This window comes from Aythya ferina (assembly GCF_964211825.1).
Source record: "Aythya ferina genome assembly, chromosome: 7".
Lineage (NCBI taxonomy): Eukaryota > Metazoa > Chordata > Aves > Anseriformes > Anatidae > Aythya > Aythya ferina.
Window position 1 is genome coordinate 9,351,408 of NC_140302.1, and position 22,769 is coordinate 9,374,176.

The 22,769-nt window shown below is 41.2% G+C and overlaps 1 protein-coding gene across 18 annotated transcripts; it reads left to right on the forward strand.

Annotated features, from left to right (window-relative positions):
- Positions 1-456: 456 nt before the first annotated feature.
- Positions 457-15,456, forward strand: LOC311439509 (uncharacterized protein). 18 transcript variants are annotated; one of them, XR_014694755.1, is made up of 8 exons: positions 457-538; positions 1,680-1,834; positions 8,423-8,470; positions 8,558-8,724; positions 11,646-11,711; positions 11,941-12,178; positions 14,029-14,166; positions 14,356-15,456. XR_014694755.1 is itself a non-coding variant. In XM_084525315.1 (6 exons), exons 2-6 carry the CDS (start codon positions 1,702-1,704, stop codon positions 14,048-14,050), a joined length of 360 nt encoding a protein of 119 aa, XP_084381441.1. In that variant the 5' UTR covers positions 1,444-1,581; positions 1,680-1,701; the 3' UTR covers positions 14,051-15,456. The 18 variants fall into 18 exon arrangements, 3 of the variants coding, with proteins under 3 accessions (XP_084381441.1, XP_084381442.1, XP_084381443.1); XR_014694760.1 differs by lacking the exons at positions 457-538; positions 1,680-1,834 and adding an exon at positions 7,224-7,530 and having other exon boundaries at positions 11,632-11,711; positions 11,941-13,490; XM_084525315.1 differs by lacking the exons at positions 457-538; positions 11,646-11,711 and adding an exon at positions 1,444-1,581 and having other exon boundaries at positions 1,680-1,738; positions 11,994-12,079; positions 14,029-15,456.
- The last annotated feature ends 7,313 nt before the right edge of the window (positions 15,457-22,769 follow it).

Sequence of the window (22,769 nt, forward strand, 5' to 3'; positions counted from 1 at the left end):
AATTAGGTCTGGAACCAACAACCAAGAAGGCAACAGCTGAGTTACAGAATAGCAGTTCTACAACCAAATTCAAACAGATATTGAACTGAGCTTCAGTAGAACTCCTTGGTCCACGGTCAGAGAGTAAGTATGTGTGTGGGTGTAGGTCCCACCTGAGGTTGGTTACTGCTATTAAGGCCTAGTCACTCCTGGCCCTGGTACATATAATTGATTTATCTTAAACAAAAGGTAAAAAAGCAACGTAGTTCAGAGAATCCACAGCTTCTCAAGCACTGTATACCGAGGATATTTTGGAAGAATTGTACTGCTTCAAACAGATATCACAGGACTACGTAGGCCCCATTGCTTCCACACTTTAATTTTCAAGCAGTTACTGGCACAGCTGGCTCTGCACATGACTCGCGCCTGCTCAGCATGTGATCACGTTTCTGTCAGCCTTGTGACAGCTCAGAACATTTTGTCCTGCCTGTGCTCATTTGCAGCCATACAGCTACTGTTTGGAAAATGGCAAGAGCGCCACAGTATGATCCTTCCATCAGTATGGCCAGTTCTCCTTCGCTCCAACTGCTATTTTAAAGAATGTCCAGCAATGCCTTGCAGAACAGGCTGTGGGTGTATCTTCCCCACATCTGGGATCTTTATAATGACTCCAAAGGGAAAATCAAGAGCTCAGTCTGTTTTATTATAGATCATTTTAAATGTACCTATGACGTGTGCTATTGTACTGTGCAGAGGAGAAAGGTAGTAGTAGTCAAAGAAGTTTCAGAACAAAGTTAGCTCTGTACTCTGGTTAGAATGGTTAATGTTACTGAAAAGCAGTGCTCAGCAGGAGTTATTGGCCTGGAAGAAGTACTGTACTGGTGTTTCCATTCCGCTTCCACAATCCAAACCAGCATCTGTGCATGGTGCACTGTATGGTGTTGACATGCCTTCTGTTTTCCTGATTCAGAATATTCTTGCTCTGTTGATAAAAGGAGTGGAAACATGGAACAGCCTCATGGCTGTTTCACCTGGTGGTTTGTTAAAGTCCAATTTAGAATAAAAGAGGAGTTGAAAATAACTTAAATATCATTCACATCATGAGCTTGAAGAGAGTTTGTGGTGATTTTAAATGTCACACGAGGAATGTTTGGGAACGTATTTCAAGTTTGCTCAACCAGAGTGCAACTTTGAAAGAGAGGCTTCTTCTTTTGTTTAAACTTTATCACGTCTGACAAGAAATAGCAATAGAATAGCTGCACAGATAGCAGTAAATAAGCCACTCTCATGGGAGCAAAAAACACCTTCAATATGTTGGTGCCTTGAGTGAACTAACAGGCCTTAACTGCCCTCGCCAGCTTCAGCTGGTACTTCCACCCACGCCTTCTGCCCACAGGCCCAGAAGTTCTATTTAAGCTCAGCCTTAAAAGCTTACCCTTTGTTTGAGTTGGTGTGTGAGTTTTAGTACTGCCATATTTTGTTAAGCTAGAGTTAAGCTTTTTTTTTAGGGTGATTTCAGGTGTATTTTTTTAAGTTATATCTGACCTTGAATATCCCTTAGATCTAATTCTGATGTGGTTCCTTAACTTGATTTTAGATCACGTAATCCTCTATTGCTCTTAAGAGTACATATGAAGATTAACACTGCTAGTTGCTTTCCCTGGGCTGATTTTTCTCCTGCTTGTTTTTCTGAGGTGCAGGGGACTGGCTGGGCCTTGGCTGATGGAAGTTCTGGTTCTCCTGACTGCTACCATGTCTGGTTTGTAGCTCTTTGGGGAGCTGCTGCTCCTCTATGTTTCCTGGCACAAAACTTTCTGCATTGGTTTCACTTGTTGAAAGCAGTATCTTGAGTTAAGTACTCCTATTCTCTTATATTCTTAAATGAATGCTAGTAATTCAATATGGGCTACAGGAACAGAATTAATTGAATAATATTTCCATAGGTGAATCACGCTTAAAACCCTTCTATTGTAAGAAAGTAAGAGTTTCATACTGTTGCATTGCATATTGTTTCTGCTATTTTTCAGAGTCTTTACGCACTAATTCAGATTGTTACGCTCAGTTTTACTGTAAATGATAATTATAGGTTAATTTAAGCCTTATATACAATTATCCTACTTCATTAGGAAAGTATTTCCCTCTGCCTGTAACCGTGATGCTCTTATTCACATTTTTTTTTATCACGGTATTGTTTAACTTGCACTTGCTTCTTGCATGAAACTCAAATTGGTGTTAATGCTTTTCCTACATACTTTGAGTTATTACTGAACTAATACTTGATACATGTAAGAGTTTCCACAATTAAGTGATAAGCCCATAAACAATTCTATCCAATCTGTTACTTGTAACATGATAATATCCCTGGTATCATTGTGATTCTTAGGCACTTAAAAAGCTGAAAGACAAGGACTCTGCTTGAGCTCATTTCTGGTTGTACTGGGTCTGTCTGGAATGTTACCTTTCCCGGCAGCAGCCCATACAGTACTGTGCTCTGCACTTGTAGCTGAACAGCAGTGTTATCACACCAGTGTTGTGTCTACTGCTGAGCAGTGCTAGCACAGCATCGGGCCTCTCTCCAATCCTCCTAGGGGGTGGGCAAAAAGTGAGAAGAGAAACATCACCAGGGCAGCTGACCTAAACCAACCAAAGGGATATTCCATACCATATGATGTCACACTCAGCAATAAAAGGTGGAAACAGGAAGAAGAGGGGAGGGGTGGGCTCTTGTGAAAACATCGGTCCTCCTCCCGAGCACCGGCTATGTGTTGATGCCCTGCTTCAAGGACATGGTCAATCATCACTCATTTGTGGGAAGTAGAGAGTAATTTCTGTCCTCTGCACTTCCACATAGCCTTCATTTGTTTTATTTGTTTTCCTTTTTTTCCCCTTTTCCCACTTCCCTTTTTATTTCCCTTTAGTTAAATTATTTAGTTCATAATAATCTTTCTTCAATTATTATTATTATTTCCCTTTAATTAAATTATCCTTATTGCAACCTATGAGTTGTTCTTTGCTTTACTTCTTCCCCTCCTCATCTAAGGAGGGGGAGTGAGAGAGCAGCTGTGGTGTTTAGCTGCCCAGCATGGTAAAACTACCACACTGGTCAAGAGTTTCAAGGCTTGCTCCTCTTAGATCAGAAGGAGGTAATAGAGTTAAGTATGTACAGGTCCTCTCAACTCACAATTTTAGGTGATGGATGTTGAGTGAGTATCACCAGTGTGTGTTAGGCTGTGTTGATTTATTATACCTAAACATTGCTTCTAGAAAATGCAACTGAGAGCTACTACTACTGTTTGAACTCAAGTCAGAGTCCTTGCAATAGAGCTCTGCTTAGGAAAGGCTACTTATGTTCAAGCTTAACTTTGCATGGATTGGTCTCTCTTGTTGTAACTCTAGTTTTGTGACAGAGCCATAGGATTCCTGAGAAACAGCCTAACTGGTGTTTTCTTTGCTAATCACAACTTACAGTCTGAATTGGACAGTGCTGTAGTACGTTATGAAAAGGGATAGAAACAAATGTTGATGCTTACTGTGGATTACTGTAATGGTTTCCTTCCTTTGTTGAACCAAGTTGGCCGTAAAGATATCAAAAAACCTTAGTGCAACTTCCAACTGAGGACCTTTCTTAAGTGGTGAATGATCATGAGGTGGTGTTCCTCACTGGTGATTTGTTCTGTTTTTTTTTTTTTTTTTTTTTTTCCCTTGTCTTTCTAACAATTAAGAAATGCTTTTGCTGCTGTTTTTCCCTCTTGATATAATCAAATTGGTAAGTGGGCTAGCAAAAAAATCTGATCATATGGTACTGTTTCATAGCAGCTGAATAATTTCCAACCTTACTACAGCAGGTGGCTTTAAGTAACAAGCAGTATGTGCCTCACTTAAATTTCCTAGAGATCTTAGTGATTAATCATAATCTAATAGATAATATAATCTAATAATGTTAATGAATGGTATGTTATGGAGGAACTTGCTTTTCAAGCACTGAGAATTACTCGAACCAAATGATGTGTTTTGTGTTTTTTTTTTTTTTTGCCAAATGATGGTGGGGGGAATTAAGAGAGATACTACTGAGATTGAAACAAGTGTTGTTTTCAAAGTTGAACCAAGGGAGAAAGAAGTATGAGAAACCTGGTCCTCCATGGGCTCTCTGATGAGAGGATAGGCTCAGTGGTAGAACACTATTTTCCTATAGATTCAGAAAGTTGTTGTATGTTTTTATTGCAGATGAGAACAAAGAAAGGAAAGAGGTGAGTACAGAATATGTATTACAAAAGAACTGTGAATGGGCAAGAGGTCTTTCTAAGGACTTGAACTCTTTGCTACAACACTTATTGCTGTATTGTTTCAGAAAGCCTTCAGTTGATAGTTGAGGCTATCATTTCACTAAAGAAAGGTATTTCCTATAAAGTAACAAATATATACTGGATATCTTGCTGCAGAAAAGATGAAGTCAAGGCACTGTAGTATTGTCATGTGATAAAGTAGGTAGTAAGTACGGGGATTGTTCCCTTTCAAATACTTTCAATGTAAAAGTGTCAAATGAAACCATATTCAGAGAAATTAGCTTGCCCTTCTTACATGTAAAACAAGCTACCCCCTGTTCATGTCAGATAGTTCTGACTTGAAAACAGGTAATTGCATATAAAACAGATATCAAACTAACAACTGCCTCTGGCTGAGCCCTGTGTCTTATATCAGAGACAAGTTAATCTTGCTGTGATTGCATCTGCTTGAACAATGTAATCAAATGAAGGAACAACACACAACCCAGTTACATTGTTTAGTTTTCAATAGATTGTATTAGACTATAAAAAAAAAGTTTACTAAGTACCTCCAAAACTTCCTTTAGTTTAATGCTATTTGTTAAAAGAATTCCATTTTCTTTTTTGAGCTTCTAAAAACAGAACGATATTGTTTTAAAACTGAAGTGGGAATAAAATGTCAAAATGTATTTAGTAAGGGTCTTATATCTAGTTACATTTTTCTAGCACTGGGCATGAACCTTCTTAAAAATTGTTAATTTCAGAGTAAATGCAGGCTGTTCCAAATGACTGTAATTCAACTGGTGCACTGCATGCAGCAACATGTAGTAATGTGTGTTTGTGAGGGAAATCCATGCTTCCTTGTTCTCGTTTTGTCATTAATATCTCTACAATGTATTCTTTGTTAATTAGCTAATAAGTTCTTAAATTTGTGCTAAATGTTGCAGTGATAGCGTCTCAAAGGTCTTGTTACAAAGTTAGCGTGCTTCTTAGTTTTCTGAGCACACAAAGAGTTCCTGAATGCACAATCAGTGGGACTGGCAGATGAACTCTGACTAATTCCCTTCAAGGACTGTTCTGTTTCCAGAAATTAGGCTGCTGCAGACATGGTTCACCACTTCCCTGTTATCCTGTTATGAAAAATAGCTTGCTTTTGTGCTTTTCCAGTTTCCTACAAAGGTAAATATTTATTTTTTCCCAGACTGAAATATATCAAAATGAAGAAAGGATTAAGTAAGAATGAGGAGAATGAATGAAAGATGCCATTTGGAATAAAAGAAGAAATGAAGGATGGGAAGAAAATGAAAGAACGATGCGGGGGGGAGGGGGTGGTGTCTGTCCAGAAAACCAGAGTAAGGGGAATGGTGGGAGTAGAAGTTATTTCAGCATTAAGGAAAAACTTACAGTGCAACAAGAACAGAAAAGTGTATTTTAAATAAATGAACTGATGCTTGAACTCTGTCTTTCACAGAATGCTAGTTAAGTAATTCTGAGCACAATTTCTTTGAGGGCCCATCCCACTGCTAGTTTCTTCTACTAGTGTATATCTAGTGTTTTCAACTGGCTTCAAACCCCCTAGGATGACATACTCTGAACTGGTAGATTGGTATGTACTACATCATATAAAGTGGTTCTATCTTAATATATTAACTCTTGAAAGAACTCAACCCTCTTTCCAGTCCTTATCATTGTGGGGTTTAATGGCAGTTTTTGCTTTTACCCAGAGTATACTTTAGTCGACTTCGTTACAGCCATACCTCCAGACTTTGTGTACTGTAAATTATTCACTTCTTTAGCAAGGATCTGTTAGTGAAACAGGTATATTAATATTTACTTTTCTAACAAGAAGAAAGATTGATAAAGTAACTGTGTTTAATCTGCAACACACAGATACCATTAAAATTAATGCAATTTAACACATACTTTAGTATTTACTATAAACTTTATGTCCTTTTAGCTTGGGACTACATTATGAGTTTTGATAGATAATAAGTGATAGCAATTATGTTAAGCTATGTTACACAGGTTCTTACAGGTTTTCTGTAATGTTTTAAAATATATTTTTATCTCTAAATGCTTCTGGAACTTGCCAGGTGTTCAGAAATCAGTTTTATTAGAATTTGTTATTTCCAGTTAGATCTCACACTTGGTTCTTTTAATACACTTCTCTAGAAAATAGCAACTTTGAGGCATAAAGAAGGAAGAAAAGAAATGGACTGAAAGGATAAAACACAAGCAAATTAATAGTAGTGCTTGAAGTTACTAAATCTCCCATAGGGTGAAAAGAAATGTAACAATCAGCATTTGTGCTATGTTCCGAAGGTCTTGTATGTTTGCAGGTTACTTTTAAAAATAATTCATACAGAATTTCAGAGTATTTTTTTTTTTCCAGAACAGAGCTGTCTTCTGTAGGGTCATAAATGATAGGAATGAGCACAGAAACAGGATGGCAACAAGTATCGACTTATAATAGCAGGATCTGTCTTCTGATATAGAATAAACTCACTTTAGGATAGAATAAAGCTTGTGGATTGATATTGTATAAACTTACTTTAGGATAGAATAGAACTTGTGATTAAAAGTTAGCAGGGACAAAGTAAACAACATCTTGTTATCCATAGACCTTCTGTTACGTTTAAGCATTTTGTTATTTGAAAACACCCCATTATCCGTTAACACTCAGTCAGGCTGAGACTTGAGATAACTTGAGTCAACTGTCTGTTATGTCCTGTTAATTGAGACATCCTGTTATCCGCCGACCCCCAGTTAAACCGAAAGACAACTCAGCATTTTTACAGCCTGGAAAACAACCGATTAAGAAAGTGCATTACGAGGAAGACCTACAGCCTTCCTCCCAGAGACCACTGCCCACATCCTGGAGACCCTGGCCCACAATTCTTGGAAGGCTTTGCGCAAGCGCAAGGACTGATAAGCTAATTAGCATACGAAGTGAGGGTAGGCGGGGTTATGTAATGAATATGTATAGGTGCTAATTGAATATTCATTGTTTCGCTGTATAAATACGAGATAGTTTGTCACTTCGAACATGCACGATAGGCGGAAGGATCCCCCGTGCATCCAGCGCTGCAATAAAGAATACACCACTTAAGGAAATTCGGCTTTGATCTTTAAATCACTTCCATGAGCAAATCCTGGGAGTGACCTTTTTCATCTGCTTTGGATGCAAAGGACATTCTTGATGAAGTACAGCTGCTCTTTCAGAGGAGTCCCTTCTTTGAACAGATAATTTCAGTGACAAACTTTCATTACGAAGTTGTAATCCTCTCATGTAAGTATTATGACAAAACCATTAGCAAGATCAACATGCTCAGTGTCAGTAGATATTCCTTATAAAAATACATTTGATTTTCTTTATTAGAAGAAAGTTTCCAAGGGTTATGGTAAGACTAAAGAATAATGAAGTCTGCAACAATGTTCCTGTAATGCCGCAGTCTTTCAGTTTCCTGATACAACAGAAATTTATTTGGCTTTATCTAGCTAAAAGCAAAGGAATCAAGATGGTGTAGTCACTGTACTTCATTATTTCCCATATCATTAACTTTTGCTGCTAGATAGAGCTTTACTAAAATAAATTTCTACATATTGCCCATCAGTAAAAGACAGTTGAGCTAGATATTTTCTAAGAATTTTACTGAGGTAATCCTGAAAAAGTTAAATCTGTTTTCTTCCTCAATATTTTTGAGAAAAATGTTTTACTTCAGAAGCTTTACCCCCAAAATTTTGAGGGACCTATTAAAAGGAATTTTATGATTTTTATAGGAATAATTTGCTTTTCAGATTAATTGGGAAGATTTAATATCAGTTTTTGCACAGGCAAAATTATATATTCTCTGACTAGCTCTAATGTTAATGTTCATGCAGATTACTTTTAGGAAGTAAGCTTCCTACGCACCACTAATGACTTTTCAGATCCATTAGTTTGTTACGGTATTGATTTCAAGCATTACCGATTAATGCTGTGAGTAGATTTATTTCTGCTCTTAAAATATAAAGACCTGGCACCTCTTGTTACTGTTATTAGATGAATGGTATGTTACTGCTTGATTTGGTTCCTTGCTAGGCTCCTTCCCTTCCTCTGCTCGTCTGTCCTATTCCACTGTCCTGTTTTCCCCGTAACTACTGTTTTTGTAATAATCAACTAAATGTTATGCCCTTTCCAGCTACTTTCTGTGGAAGAGGAATTTGTGCTAAACTTCAGAAAACTCAAGGTAGGGCAAAAATGTAATGCTGTGCATGCTTGAGTTTTCCTTTTATCTAAGGTAATGGTGGTGTTTCATATTCGTTGTTCCTTCTAGAGCCTGATTCTGCCACTGGCCACGAGCTGCTCTGGCCCTGGCTGTTACTGCTGTCAAGGGACTGCAAGCTGCTGATGATGCTGGAGCTGCCTCCTCCTCACCCACTGCAACAGCCATTTGCTCCTCATGCCACCCCTTTGAGGGACCGAGCTGTCTGCAGTGCCCAGGTACATAACGGCTGCTAGACTTGTGTTCCATTCAGGGCCTTACAGTAGGGTGCTATCCAGGCTGTGACCAATCCCCACACAACCAGATCTAGCTCCTCAGTCCCTTGAATCTAAAGGTTATAAAGCTGCTTTTAACTAGTAATTTGTACAATGTGCATGTTGCTCTAGCTATCATCTCCTATTCTGCATTTTCCAATTACTTTATGTATTGAACAAATATACTTCAGTCATTAGCACCTCCATATTCAGTACAGATCAAATATATCGTATTTGCATGCTATTCTACAGGTGTCTTATAGGTTATGTCTTTGGTTAGACCACAGACACTTTGTTGACTAACCTAATTATCACCTATGTTTTTAAGTCCCTCATTATTTTTGTTCTACAGTTCTAATTGGATGTATTCAGGCCATTAGCACCGATAATCTATACCATTTGTCAAGGCCAGATTCCTTGAAGGACTAAATAGTATTTTTGAGAAACGTTACTCAATTAAATTATCTATTAAATTTCTCTAAGATCTAGCTACCTGAGTTAATTGTTAGAAATGTGTGTCACCTCCATCAGTTGTGGGAAAGGATAATATGAATGTCACATGCCTATGTAAAGCAAGGCCTGTGCATGTTCTAAATTATCAAGTGCAGGTGACTGTGCAAGAGGAGTTACAAAACAACAGTTTTAAACATACCTGGTTCCACATGTCCCGGTTATGCCTTTCTGCATTAGATCTTGTCACCTCTTTAGCCATTATTTTTCTGCAAGGAGACCTAGAGTTAAGCAGTCACTTTGAAGTGCAGCAGAAAGTTCTTTGGGTGGATGCAGGTTGTTGGAAGGCGTATCTTACCTGTGAAGGAAAAAGATTTAATTTCAATCAACTCAGTAGTATTTATTTACTGGAAAATAAATCAGTGTGAAGTTGTACCCTGAATTTAAGCAACTAAACCTCCTGCTAATTCAGTGTTAATCTCCTGCCTCGTACAATGCTAACTCATTGCAGTAAATGCTAAATTTCTTCTGAAATTCAGTAAAGGGAAAATGAAAAATTCATATTATAGCTGGCAATGTTCTTCATCATGATTTGTTGTAAAAGGGCAGGTATGTCAGCTTTCCTGTACTTCTTGTGCTAACAGTTGATGCTTAGGAAAAGCTGCCAACTGTTCAAGCCTCTGGCAAAACATGATAAACATCTGTTATAAACAAAAATATTTGGTAGAATTCTAGAAATTGCAGACTAGCCTGAAGAAAGCTTTATTCCTTAAATGCAGAAAAGTTTCAAAGCAGTTGGACTGTTGTCCACTGAATAACTGTATTTTCTTTAGAAAAAGTAACAGTCAAAGAGGGGGGTTGTTTCTATATCTTGTTCAATCAACACAAGGATGTCAGATACTGAAGAGAAATAGTTCAGAGAAGGGTGAAAGACCTGGCAAGCCAATCACTATGGTCTTTAACAGCCAGGGCTGTGTGGAGCTGATGCAGGGAAGCCCAAGCTGCCAGACTGACATACTCCTTACCTGCAGGAACCCTGGTGCTGCAGAAGGACCACTGGCCTGAAACTCAGATTCAGTTTAACAATGAACACTAAGTGCTCGTCTGCACAGAAGTTGTCAGAGTAATTACATGTGTGGAAGTGGATGCTCCTGCTTTTTATTGTCTGAAAATACTCTTAAATTGATATTGTGCTATAATTGTCTTGTATTCAGCTGGAGAGGGGCACCTGTGCTACCAAGAACATCTGTGCATTGTGTCCACTAGCAAAACATATCAATTAAAGCAGGCATGGCTATTCTGATGAAGGACATGGGCCTTGTCTCATGGGGGTTTCCTTAGCATCTTAGAAGCTTCCTTTGGCAGACAACCATGTTCTTGTATCAGAATGGTACTAAATCTACTTTTTCTAACGTGAAACAAATACATTTCTAGTAGAACTTCTTTTCAATAAAGGGAGAGGTTGCTGTAGACTACTGGACAGCAATAAAGGAGCTAACTCAACATACTACATTTTCTTATTACAAAGTGTTTTATCTAGTAAAATCTTCTGTTACTCAAAATTGAGTGTAAAATGTATGCTAACAGTTAAATATATTAATAGATACTAAATGACAATAGGTGCTTCCATTGTGACTTCTCAAGTGACAGAACAGGAAAACAACTAGCAGATGGTTGGACAAAGAACTTCTCTGACTTGTCCATTAGCATACTTCATTTCAAGGAAGGAGCTATTAGTATATGGCAAAGTGCTGCGAAAAATAAGTGGGAAAGGAATTTGCAGGTGGTTCCATGCTGTTTCACGTGTCCCTGAATTAGAGATAATGAGAAAACAAGTGGTAGAAATGACAACTTGAGCAAGGTTGAGATAAAGTAAATTGGCTGCTGTGTTAAAGATGAGCTTTGGGGCAGTGGGCAATTGCTGGCTGGCTTGAGGCACATGTCTGAGGGTCTCTAACCAATTGTATAACAGATGTGGGCGTGTGGACAGCACGTGGGGCTATGGGGAAAGTATATGTAGTAGTGAAAAAGGGTAATAAATGTCTTCTGTTCAAGAGCCCTCAGGAGTCCATGTCTTGCATCCCTTCAAAAATATACTTGGGCTACCATTTGTTTATGTCTATGAATTGAGAAAGTTACAGCTAAATGCTATCAAGTTCTGAATTACATTATTCTGAAAGTATGAATGGAATTAGCAGCCTGAATAAGTATCCAGTGTTTAACTCTTCATGTCAGCATTCACTGTGTGGTAGGAGAAAGATTTCTCAGATTTTCTCTTCCTTATTTTTTTGTGTGTGCCTGAAGCTGAGTTCTGAGCTTGTTAGCATGCGGGACTGTTGTTTTTATATTATCCACATTAGACTTGTTGATATGTTCCTCCTGCTGTTCTGGCTAGTAGCTGTCTGGTAAATAAGAATTTAGTTTTCTTTGTGCAGTCAGAAAGAAACTGAGACTGGACAGTACCTTTTGTGATCATCTAGTCTACTCCCTTCACGAGCAAGGTAAGCTACAGCTGGTTCCCTGCAGGCTTCTCAGGATTACAGTGAGTTGGGTTTTGAATATTCTTAAAGATCAAAACTCCCCTAACTCTCTGGACAACCTGTCCCAGTGGTTGACCACCCTCTAGTGTTCTGAGGGAACTTGTTTTTGTTTTGTTGTTTAGTTTTTGTTTTTATTGGACTTGAAATCACTGAGAAGAGTCTGTCTCTCCTTTTCATTCCCTCCTACCAGATATTTAATCACATTGATATCGAACCTTAGCCTCAAAGCCACTTTTTCTGCAGGCTGAAGAGTCTCATAGCTGTCTCCACATACAAAATATGATCCAGTTCCTTCACCAGCCATGTGGCCCTGTGCTGGACTTGTTCCAGTAAGTCTGCATCTTTCTTGTACTGGGGAACCCAGAACTGGACACTGTCCCAGGGAAGCAGATGATCTTGTTTATCAAACAAGATAAAAATCATACCAGGTAAAATCACTGGAAAAATGTGCTTTTACTGCTACACTGTTTGTAATACTAATCAATGGCCCCAGTCAACCCAGAATGACACTGTTCTTATTAAAGCTTGCAAGATTCTCATTGGATTGTATGTTCCAATAATGACTTTCAGTAACAGCTGCACTTAATGATCAAATACCTCCACACAAGTTCAATCTACATCTTCACAAACATTGGGTCAGTATAGTTTTATAATCAAGTGACTCTCAGGCATGTTCAGGCAAAATCTGGTGGGGAAAGAGCACCTGTTGGTCAGACATATGGTAAATAAAGGTGTCTGTTCCTTTCACTTCTGTGGCAGCTGGAAATAAGAGTTACAGGCTTTTGTTGGTCCTCATTGCTGCCCAGTCTGTAGCATGTCATTACGTCTACACCATGTTTTTCAAACACTTATTGTTAAGGGGGAGGAAGGAACCAAACCTCTGAAAGAGCTTTTTCATACTACAGTCATCACTCCATTTTTCTAATGTAAGTTGCTAACAGGAGTACTGATATTTGAAGTCCTTTCAACAGTACAGAGAGAAAATGATCAAGGCAAACTGCTGAGTTTCATCTTGGCTCATATGTCATAAAAATTGCTAGCTACATGTGACTGAAAACTGCTGCTCCTACAGAAATGACAGAACTTAAATAATCCAGCTCAGTTGCTGGATTCTACACACAATTTGTAAGATTCAACTGAAACAAAACACGTATTTGTAAAACCCAAAACTGAAGAGAGCAAAATGTACCATCAGTGGGATATGGAGTATCTGATATTCCATAATAAAGCTGAAATGTTTCTTTTCAAATTTTTTGCCCAACCATCTTAATCTGATGAAAGTGCATCAAGTGATCACAAGTACAGAGGAGAAATTCAGGAACCAGTGCACCAGAAGGCAGTAGCACAGGTGATCATTAAAGGACTAAATGCCCAACAACCTATGGGGCAGTGTGTAAAACCCCTGTTCTGAAATGCTCAGCTAGCCATTCTGAGTGCTTCAGTTGCAAGCACTTCTCTGTAATACTAGTCCCAGAGTTCAGATCTTCAAATCCTAAAAATCAGAGCTTCTAATAAGACTATTTATAATCTACACAAAAGAAGCCTCACTAAAACATGAGTGACATTTTGAGAGGAATGATTTCTCTTCCAGTTACTAGGAAAAAGGAGGTAAAGAGCCTGTGTCTCAGCAGGTTTATTCTGGCAGCAATCTCACCATATTCTTGTACTCTTTCCTAGCATGCTGCTTTGAGCCTGATGTTGGAGGTTGGAGCTGGGGACTGACTCAGAATGGTCATTCTGGTATTCTTCTGTTCTTAGGCATATTAATTAAACCCCGCTATCTTCCTTTAATGTAATGAAACAGATGATTTGAAGTAAAAATATCCCTTGAGATCTTTTGCTCAAAATTTCCAAAATGTTAGAAGATTCTAAAATTAAGACCCTAAATAAATGGCCAGATGTTAGATGGGTATTAAGGAGCAGTTAAGTGCAAGGCAGTAAGCACTCTGTACCTGAGAAATGTGCTCATTTATTAAGACTTCATTTTAGCAGGAAGAAGTTAGTAAGGCTTTCTCAAGAACTTGAGAAGCAGCATCTGTCAGGACCCTGACACTGTTAATAGGTCTTAATTGCCCTGGCTGGCCTTGCCTGGGGGCCCATCCACCCCTCTGCTTATAGGGCTCCATTTTAAGTGTGGGTCTGGCCCTTCACTGTGTATCCGTTTCTGGCACAGCTCTGCTTGTGCCTGGCTCTGGACCTCACTGGTCTGGCTCTGGGTACTCTCACTGCCCCTGACTTGCTGTTTGTTTTTTTTTTTTTTTTTTTTTTTTCTCCACAGTTTTACCTCAGACCTGCCCTGAGATCATGGGCTTGTCAGATAGCTGAGAGTCTCGGCTGATCCTGGCTGCCATCCCTGGGTTGATCTATGTTACCTGAGGAGTTCATCCACAATGAAAGTGCAAAACAGCTTACTTCTGTAAGGGCAGAATGACCCAGAAACTTTCCATACCTTCTGTGGAATATCTGTTCTGGTGAACTGTGAAGTCAAGTCCTAAAAGACACACTGTGCCTTATGTGTGAAATATGCTCAGAAAATAGGTCTGAATCTCTTTGGTACATAACTTCTGAATGCTGCTCTGAGATTATTTTTCTATTCTTTTTACAGAGTAGCCAACGTGATCGTTGTTGACTTGCTGTCTGCAAGACTCCGGAGCACATCAAGACCATTCCAGCTGTCTGATGACAGTAACTAGTTCTGATTGCTGCACAAGGATGTTTCCCTGGGAAATGTAAAATCAAGAGTTCAGTTTTTCTCACTTGAAAAGAAATGCAAGAAAGTAATTCCGCCACAAGTCAGTGAATTTGAAAACAAAATACCAAATAGATCAAGTATGTTCATAGTCAGGAATGCAATAGCAATCAATAGGTTGTACTGATTGCATGGCGAGGGTTTTTTGAACTTGCCATTTTCAGTTGAATGTGTAAGCGAGACATGACTATTTGTCACTACTTGTTCCCCCTGACAATTGGTTACTACAAATAAACAATGATAAAATCAAGCACCTTTGCTTCTTGTGTATGAGGCAGCAACAATGCTTTTATTTAATAAAAAAGCCTTTAGGTAAGGAGGGCAGAGTCTTAACTTTCTGACTGAGTAATGTTTTTTGGGGGGAGCAAAGAAGGTGATGAGAATTTTGCTCTGAAAAAAAATACCCTTTGTTACTAAATGCTGCAAAATGTTCCTGTAATCAAAAACAACAAAAAAGATGTTTCTGTAATCAGGGAGAAATGCCTCTGTGTCCATTCTTTATTGATGTGTTCTGCGGTCTTATGTCCCCCTACTGAAACTGCAGAGAAAGAGAAAGCATTCCTTTTCTTACCAGGAAAAGAAGATGCTCAATCCTTCATAAGTGAGATAAGGCTTGTCTAAATGTGATGTCTTTCAGCATGGGATCCAGGTTTTCATTAGACAGGGAGATGTCAGTCATTTCCTGCTGGTGACATTCTGAAATATCAGTTGGCACAAGAAGGAAGGGGTATGGTTCTGTGTGAAATAGCTCAACTGCTTTGGGTAATCAGGCCCAGAAACTCACTCTATATTTAAAGATGCATGGTTTTAGTGTGGCTTGCTGTTTCAAGTAAAGTGGTAGTCATCTATAAAGAGCAGAGAGAATACAGTGCAAAGTCTTCCCAAGCACACGTGAATTTCACATACACTTTCAGTGAAAAACATATAAGTTTAATAAAGATGGCATGTTTGTTTGCATTTGTCTGCTGTGCTGTGAAATTACTGTCCAACTGTGATTTCATGATTTGAAGCATCATCTGCAAGTCGTGGACAGGAATGCCGCCGGTTTTGTACAAAGCAGGCACAACTACAAAATTAGAGCGAAGTGAAAAGTAAGTTTGGCTTTCTGAGGATAAGTGCTAGCGTTTCCCATCATTTTAGTTCATATAGGTTTAGTTTTTAGATATTTGTTGATTTAGAACAGAAGGTTCTCTGTATTCTTTTTAAAAAAATCTTAAAAAAAAATAATCTACGTACATATCAAAAAAAAAAAAACAAGCTTCAGTTGACTTTGTATTGTGGCCATACTGAACTACTAATTCATCAACAAAAAAGTAAGTATATATGAGGAAATTTATGATGTTATCGGAGAGCACAAGTCCACCATTTCATTGTCTGCATTACTCTCATGCCTAGAAATGTTAGCATTATACCAGCATGGAGTGAAAAATCTCTGTTCCAGAGGACTTACCAAAGTATATGGAGAGAAGAGTGAAGGCATACTGGCAGGAAAGTAGCAGGTAAGAATAAGACAATGTAGGTCAGCATGGACAATACAGCCAGGAGGCTCTGTATGCCTGTAGCCTAGTTAGTGTCAGTGTCTTTTGTTGCCACTGCCACCAGCATGAGGAACTGCATGAAGACAAGTAAATCATGCATGTTGGTAGCTGTGTTAAGTGAACGATGGAAATGAGCATCACTGGCTGACAGAGTATGAGAGCTGGAAAGCCAGCACTGTCTGAAAGATGACAGGTAAGCTAGAGATAGACATCCCATCGAGGCCCTTGGATGCAAAGACTGGCAATATATATATGATTTAATAGAAAATGGGGAGCTAAGATGATGCCCAGCAATAGCCATCAAAGCAATGATCTGGGAGAGGGCAGGATCCAGCTGAAAAGGGCTTAGACTGGGTGGGACGTAGTCACGGTGTTAACTGCTTGCACAGCCACATCAACCCACTTGCATCCTGTCTGCATCCTTGTGATAATTGCCTGTTACATTCCGTTAATCAAGGTCAGAGAGAAAGGATGTCATAGCAACTGAAACAAAAGTCCATGAGGATCCAGATGAGGCATTTAGCAGAGTAGGTATTAACACAGTCCTTACTGCAGAAAGCTAGACAAAGAAGCAGCTCTGTTTCTGTACAGGCCTCACATGAACACTTGGGGAATCAAAGTCCAAGGTGATGACAGGCTGGATGATAGCCCTAGCAGAGCAGTTTATAAAGAAATATATGGCTTTACACCTCTGTACACAGAGACACTGATTACAGAGCTGCAGTGGATTCTCTTCTAGCTTAAGCATTAGGTCTGTTTGATTTTGGACTCTGTGTTAGAGGCTCAAGTTGCAGCAGGGAGAAATGCCTCAGAACATCTCTGTTCTCAACGGTCCTGCCCAAACCCTGTCCAAATCCTGCCCACTGCTGTAGTCTGAGCCACCTCCTGCTTCAGCTGCCACTGGCCATTTTGTCTCTGGCAGGGCACTTGTCACTGAAATCTATGACAGATTCAGCTAAAACATCCGCTGGTGTTTTTCACCTGCACTCACTCTTTCAGGCTGTCTTTAGAAACAATTCCAACAGAAGATTTTGAAATTTTGGTGATTTTACTGGTGATTTTAATCTTGTCTTGTTTTTCCTTTTTTTTTTTTTTTTTTTTTTCCTCTAACAGAATCACTGATGATACTTCTAGAAAGGACAGGATTTCTTGCACAGGGATGTTGTAAGACAAGACAGTATGTGCCAGGAAAAATAGCTGCAAAGCCATTAGGGCAGTATACGTATTTTCTGGGGATAGTTTGAAAACAATAGTCCTATTATTTGTGGATAAGGATGGTAATTCTTTAATATCAGATGAGACCACATTTTTTTACCTTCTGGTTATCATGAGCTATTATTTCTCAAACCCCAGGGTTTTCACTTTGATTGCTGTGTGTAGGTACAAATTGCTTCTCATTGTTCCTCTTCACTTAGTCTTTCCATCAGAGAGTTGGCTGTCTCCACTTTTGCCCTGTATCTTATCCATCAAGACACTTGTGCAGCTCCCCCCGCCACATCCTGCCATGAGAGGCTCTAGTCACTGACTTCATTGCATTTCAGAAGTAACTGCTGCGTATGCAGGTATAATAAAATAAAAAGTGCTACCAATTCAACATTTTATCATTTTTAAAATACCATCTTTCCACTGCCTACAGTAGGCACTAAACTGCACCAGTACAATTCGCTTTTTATCTCACATGCAAGAAGGGCTGAAAGGTGGGAACTCTTATTTGGGAACTGGAAGTAGGGAAGCTACCAACTGAAACTATCTGAGACAAGTTTGGTTAACCAGAGTTCCCTGGCTTTGTGCAGAGGTTGAGCCACAGCAGACAGGGAAGGCTGAACCTGAAAGCTCAGCCCAGGGAGCAAGTTAATGAGCTGTTCTGGGGGCACTGCAGATTGGACTTGGCTGTGCTGGGGAGTGCTGTGTGTGACTACCTCGTCTTCAGGCTTTTACTCTGTGAGGGAAGACCAGAGGGACAGGGGTGGGTTGGCCTTTTCAAGCTACCTGACCTTGAAGCCATAAACCACTAGAGTAAACTGGGAATACTAACAGGGAAACTAAGGCAGAGGAGAGGCTAGAGGGTGTCCTGCCATACTGTGGCAGTCTAATGCCATGTCACAGACCTAAATTTGTACCATTGCAGAGAAGACTGACATAATCTTTTCATCTCTGGGGAAGAGACTTTTTTACTGTTTCTCCTGTCCAGCCCATCTGTACTCGGTTCACTCCAGATTCTCACTCCGCTGCTGTGGGACTGAACTGCTCCATGGTCCCTGTTCTCACTGTTCACCACAGATCTTGGCTACCCTCTAAAACCAGAACTACCTATGAGGTAAATTATTCACTTCTACAGCTGAGCAGAAACTCTATTGATTTGATTTACTGTTTTCTATTTTGTCTATTGATTTTTGGGGAGTCCCAAGAGCATGCTCCCATAAAGGGCCATACAAAACTTTGTATTCGGTTTAACAATTTTATTTACAAAGGGTGTTCTTGCCTCAGCCTCCCTTGCCAAGTTACTCCAGGCACAAACAACTAAATTTAATTTCTGTGATTAATACAGCACAAAGGAGATGCGCACAGAAGACAACCCTTTCCCTCCTTTGTTACTTGGGATGCCAAAATGGCAGCACGCTGTCTGGGAACAGTTAGGAAGGGGGAGAATTTCCACATGATAAATCTTAGGTGTTAAAAGGCAAAAAGAATACAGGGAGTAGAAAATGGATATCTGTGTAAAATGAACAACACATTTTCACCCACCTATCTAAGCGAATCAGTTCGTTGCAGGCACTGGTACAAAAGCAGGCCTCCGAAAATGTTTCTGAGAAGCATGTTTTCAGGTGCTACTGACATTGATTAGTACAGCAGATACCTCGGGCTAACAAATCCTGTACAGCAGGGATTGTAGAAGGAAGGCTGCGATGAACTCAGACTCTTATAGTGTGCCAGTGCCTTTCAAAAAGCTGATAGTGAAACTGGGTAGGTTCTCAAGTGACAAATGAATAATGCCTTCCTCTATCCCATCACTTTCAGGAGGAGGTAGCATGTTTGGAGGGCATGCAGAGCATATTTAAACCTCCTAGCCAGCTGCTGAGGAGGATGAGGTGGGCCTTTTAATCAAAAATGAAAAAATAGTACTTGGTACATTAGAAAGCAGCTGTTTGTTGTTTTTTGTTTGTTTTTGAAATTGAGCAAGAAGAAATGAAGACTGAAGTGATGAAAAGACTGAAGAAATATTTTTTCAGTCAGACTGAATATTGAAGAAATGAAGACTGTCAGTCCACAAAGCAAGAAGAATTTGATGCTCCTCTAACAAAAACATCTACATTTGTCACTAGTGCAATGAAATTGAGGTTACCGTTGTTATTCCCAGAATGTTTTACCAGGGTTATCACTCTTATTCTCCCCATTGTAACCGGGGAAAAATGACCTGGCTCACTAGTAAGCCTTGTAAACACCCAGCTTCCATGCTCTGTGCATTCCTTGTTTGTGGTAACTCAAATTCCAGAACTGTATCAGTATTCACAGAAGAGTAAGAGTTTACTTTGCCCCTTACTGAGTGGTCTATTCCTGTTTCTTCATCCTGGCTTTGGATGAGGACAGTTGAAGGAAGCCCAGGTGATTTTGTGTAAATATATCTCAGGGACGTTCATGCCTGGCTGACCATAGGCCTTTTCTTCCAACTCTCCTGGCCCTTCCAAATAGCAGTCTGTCTGTCTTCTAAGCATCAGGTTCCCCTTTCTTTCAGTCCACTCTGTATTCCTGCAGACAAGCCAAAACCTAATTCACAGAATCACATAGAATGACAGAATTTCTAGGTTGGAAGAGACCTCAAGATCATCGAGTCCAACCTCTGACTTAACACTAACAAGTCCTCCACTAAACCATATCCCTAAGCTCTACATCTAAATGTCTTTTAAAGACTTCCAGGGATGGCGACTCCACCACTTCCCTGGGCAGCCCGTTCCAATGCCTAACAACCCTTTTGGTAAAGAAGTTCTTCCTAACATCCAACCTAAACCTTCCCCTGGCGCAACTTTAGCCCATTCCCCCTCGTCCTGTCACCAGGCATATGGGAGAACAGGCCAACCCCCACCTCGCTACAGCCTCCTTTAAGGTATCTGTAGAGAGCGATAAGGTCGCCCCTGAGCCTCCTCTTCTCCAGGCTGAACAAGCCCAGCTCCCTCAGCCGCTCCTCCTAGGACTTGTTCTCCAGGCCCCTCACCAGCCTCGTTGCCCTTCTCTGGACTCGCTCAAGCACCTCCATGTCCTTCTTGTAGCGAGGGGTCCAAAACTGAACACAGTACTCAAGGTGTGGCCTCACCAGAGCTGAGTACAGGGGGACGATCACCTCCCTAGCCCTGCTGGTCACACTGTTTCTTATGCAAGCCAGAATGCTGTTGGCCTTCTTGGCCACCTGAGCACACTGCTGGCTCATATTCAGCCAACTATCTACCAATACTCCCAGGTCCTTCTCCACCAGGCAGCTTTCCAACCATTCATCTCCCAGCCTGTAGCTCTACTTGGGGTTATTGCACCCCAGGTGCAGGACCTGGCACTTGGCCTTGTTGAACTTCATGCAGTTGGCCTCAGCCCATCGGTCCAGCCTGTCCAGATCCTCCTGCAGAGCCTTCCTGCCCTCGAGGAGATCGACACACGCACCTCGCTTGGTGTCATCTGCAAACTTACTGAGGGTGCACTCGATGCCCTTGTCCAGATCATCGATGAAGATATTAAAGAGGACCGGCCCCAGCACCAAGCCCTGGGGAACACCACTAGTGACTGGCCTCCAACTGGATTTGACTCCATTCACCACGACTCTTTGGGCCTGGCTATCCAGCCAGTTTCTAACCCAATGAAGCATACGCCAGTCCAAGCCAAGAGCAGACAGTTTCTTGAGGAGAATGCTGTGGGAAACAGTGTCAAAAGCCTTGCTGAAGTCAAGGTAGACCACATCCACAGCCTTTCCCTCATCCACCCAGCGCGTCACTTTGTCATAGAAGGAGATCAGGTTCGTCAAGCAGGACCTGCCTTTCATAAACCCATGCTGACTGGGCCTGATTGCCTGCTTGACCTTTAAGTGCCGCGTGATGACTCTCAAGATAATCTGCTCCATGAGCTTCCCTGGCACTGAGGTCAAGCTGACAGGCCTGTAGTTCCCCAGGTCTGCCCTCCAGCCCTTCTTGTAGATGGGCATCATGTTTGCTAGCCGCCAGTCAACTGGGACCTCCCCCGATAGCCAGGACTGCTGATAAATGATGGTAAGCAGCTTGGCCAGCTCCTCTGCCAGTTCTCTCAGTATCCTCGGGTGGATCCCATCTGGCCCCATCGACTTACGCACATCCAAGTGCCATAGCAAGTTGCCAACCATTTCCTCATGGATAGTGAGGGCCACATTCTGCTCCCCATCCCCTTCCGCCAGCTCAGGGTACTGGGTATCCAGAGAACAACCGGTATTGCCGCTAAAGACTGAGGCAAAGAAGGCATTAAGCACCTCCGCCTTTTCCTCATCTCTTGTAACTAGGTTTCCCCCCGCATCCAGTAAAGGATGGAGATTCTCCTTAGTCCTCCATTTTGCGTTGATATATTTGTAAAAAGATTTTTTGTTGTCTTTAACAGCAGTAGCCAGATTGAGCTCCAGATGAGCTTTGGCCTTTCTAATTTTGTCCCTGCACAGCCTCGCAACATCCTTATAGTCCTCCTCAGTGGCCCACCCTTTTTTCCAAAGATTATAAACCCTCTTTTTTCTCCTATGCTCAAGCTGCAACTCTGTTGAGCCAGGCCGGTCTTCTTCCACGCCAGCTCGTCTTTGGGCACATGGGTACAGACAGCTCCTGCGCCATTAAGATTTCCTTCTTGAAGAGCGCCCAGCCTTCCAGGATTCCTCTGCCCTTCAGAACCACCTCCCAAGGGACTCTACCAACCAGTGTCCTGAGCAGCTCAAAGTCAGCCCTCCAGAAGTCCAATATAGCGGTTTTACTGGTCCCCTTCCTGGCCTCGCCAAGAGTAGAGAACTCCACCATTTCGTGGTCACTCTGCCCAAGACAGCTTCCGACCACCACATCTCCCACCAGTCCTTCTCTGTTTGTGAAGAGAAGGTCCAGCGGGGTGCCACCCCTGGTAGGCTCACTAACCAGCTGCGTCAGGAATCTATCTTCCACACTCTCCAGAAACCTCCTAGATTGCTTTCTCTGGGCTGTGTTGTGTTTCCAGGACATATCTGGGAAGTTGAAGTCCCCCACGAGAACAAGCGCCAACGATTTCGCAACTTCTGTCAGCTGCCTGTAGAACTCCTCATCCGTCTCCTCATCCTGGTTCGGCGGTCTATAGCAGACCCCGACCAGGATGCTTCCCTTGTTGGCCTTTCCGCTAATCCTAACTCACAGGGACTCAACCTTGTCATTCCCAGCCTCAAGTTCCACAACATCAAGAGATTCTCTAATATAGAAAGCCACACCACCACCCGTTCTGTGCTGCCTGTCCCTTCTGAAGAGCTTATAGCCAGACATTGCAGCACTCCAGTCATGAGTGGTCCCACCACATCTCCGTGATGGCAACCAAGTCGTAGCCTGCCTGCTGCACGATGGCTTCCAGCTCCTCCTGTTTGTTACCCATGCTGCGTGCATTGGTGTAGATGCACTTCAGCTGGGCCATTGCCTTATCCCCCGGCCTAGCCATTGTTACCCCTGGCACAGCTCCAATAAGCCTTGTTTCAGCCCCATCCCCCTTCTTGCCTAGTTTAAAGCC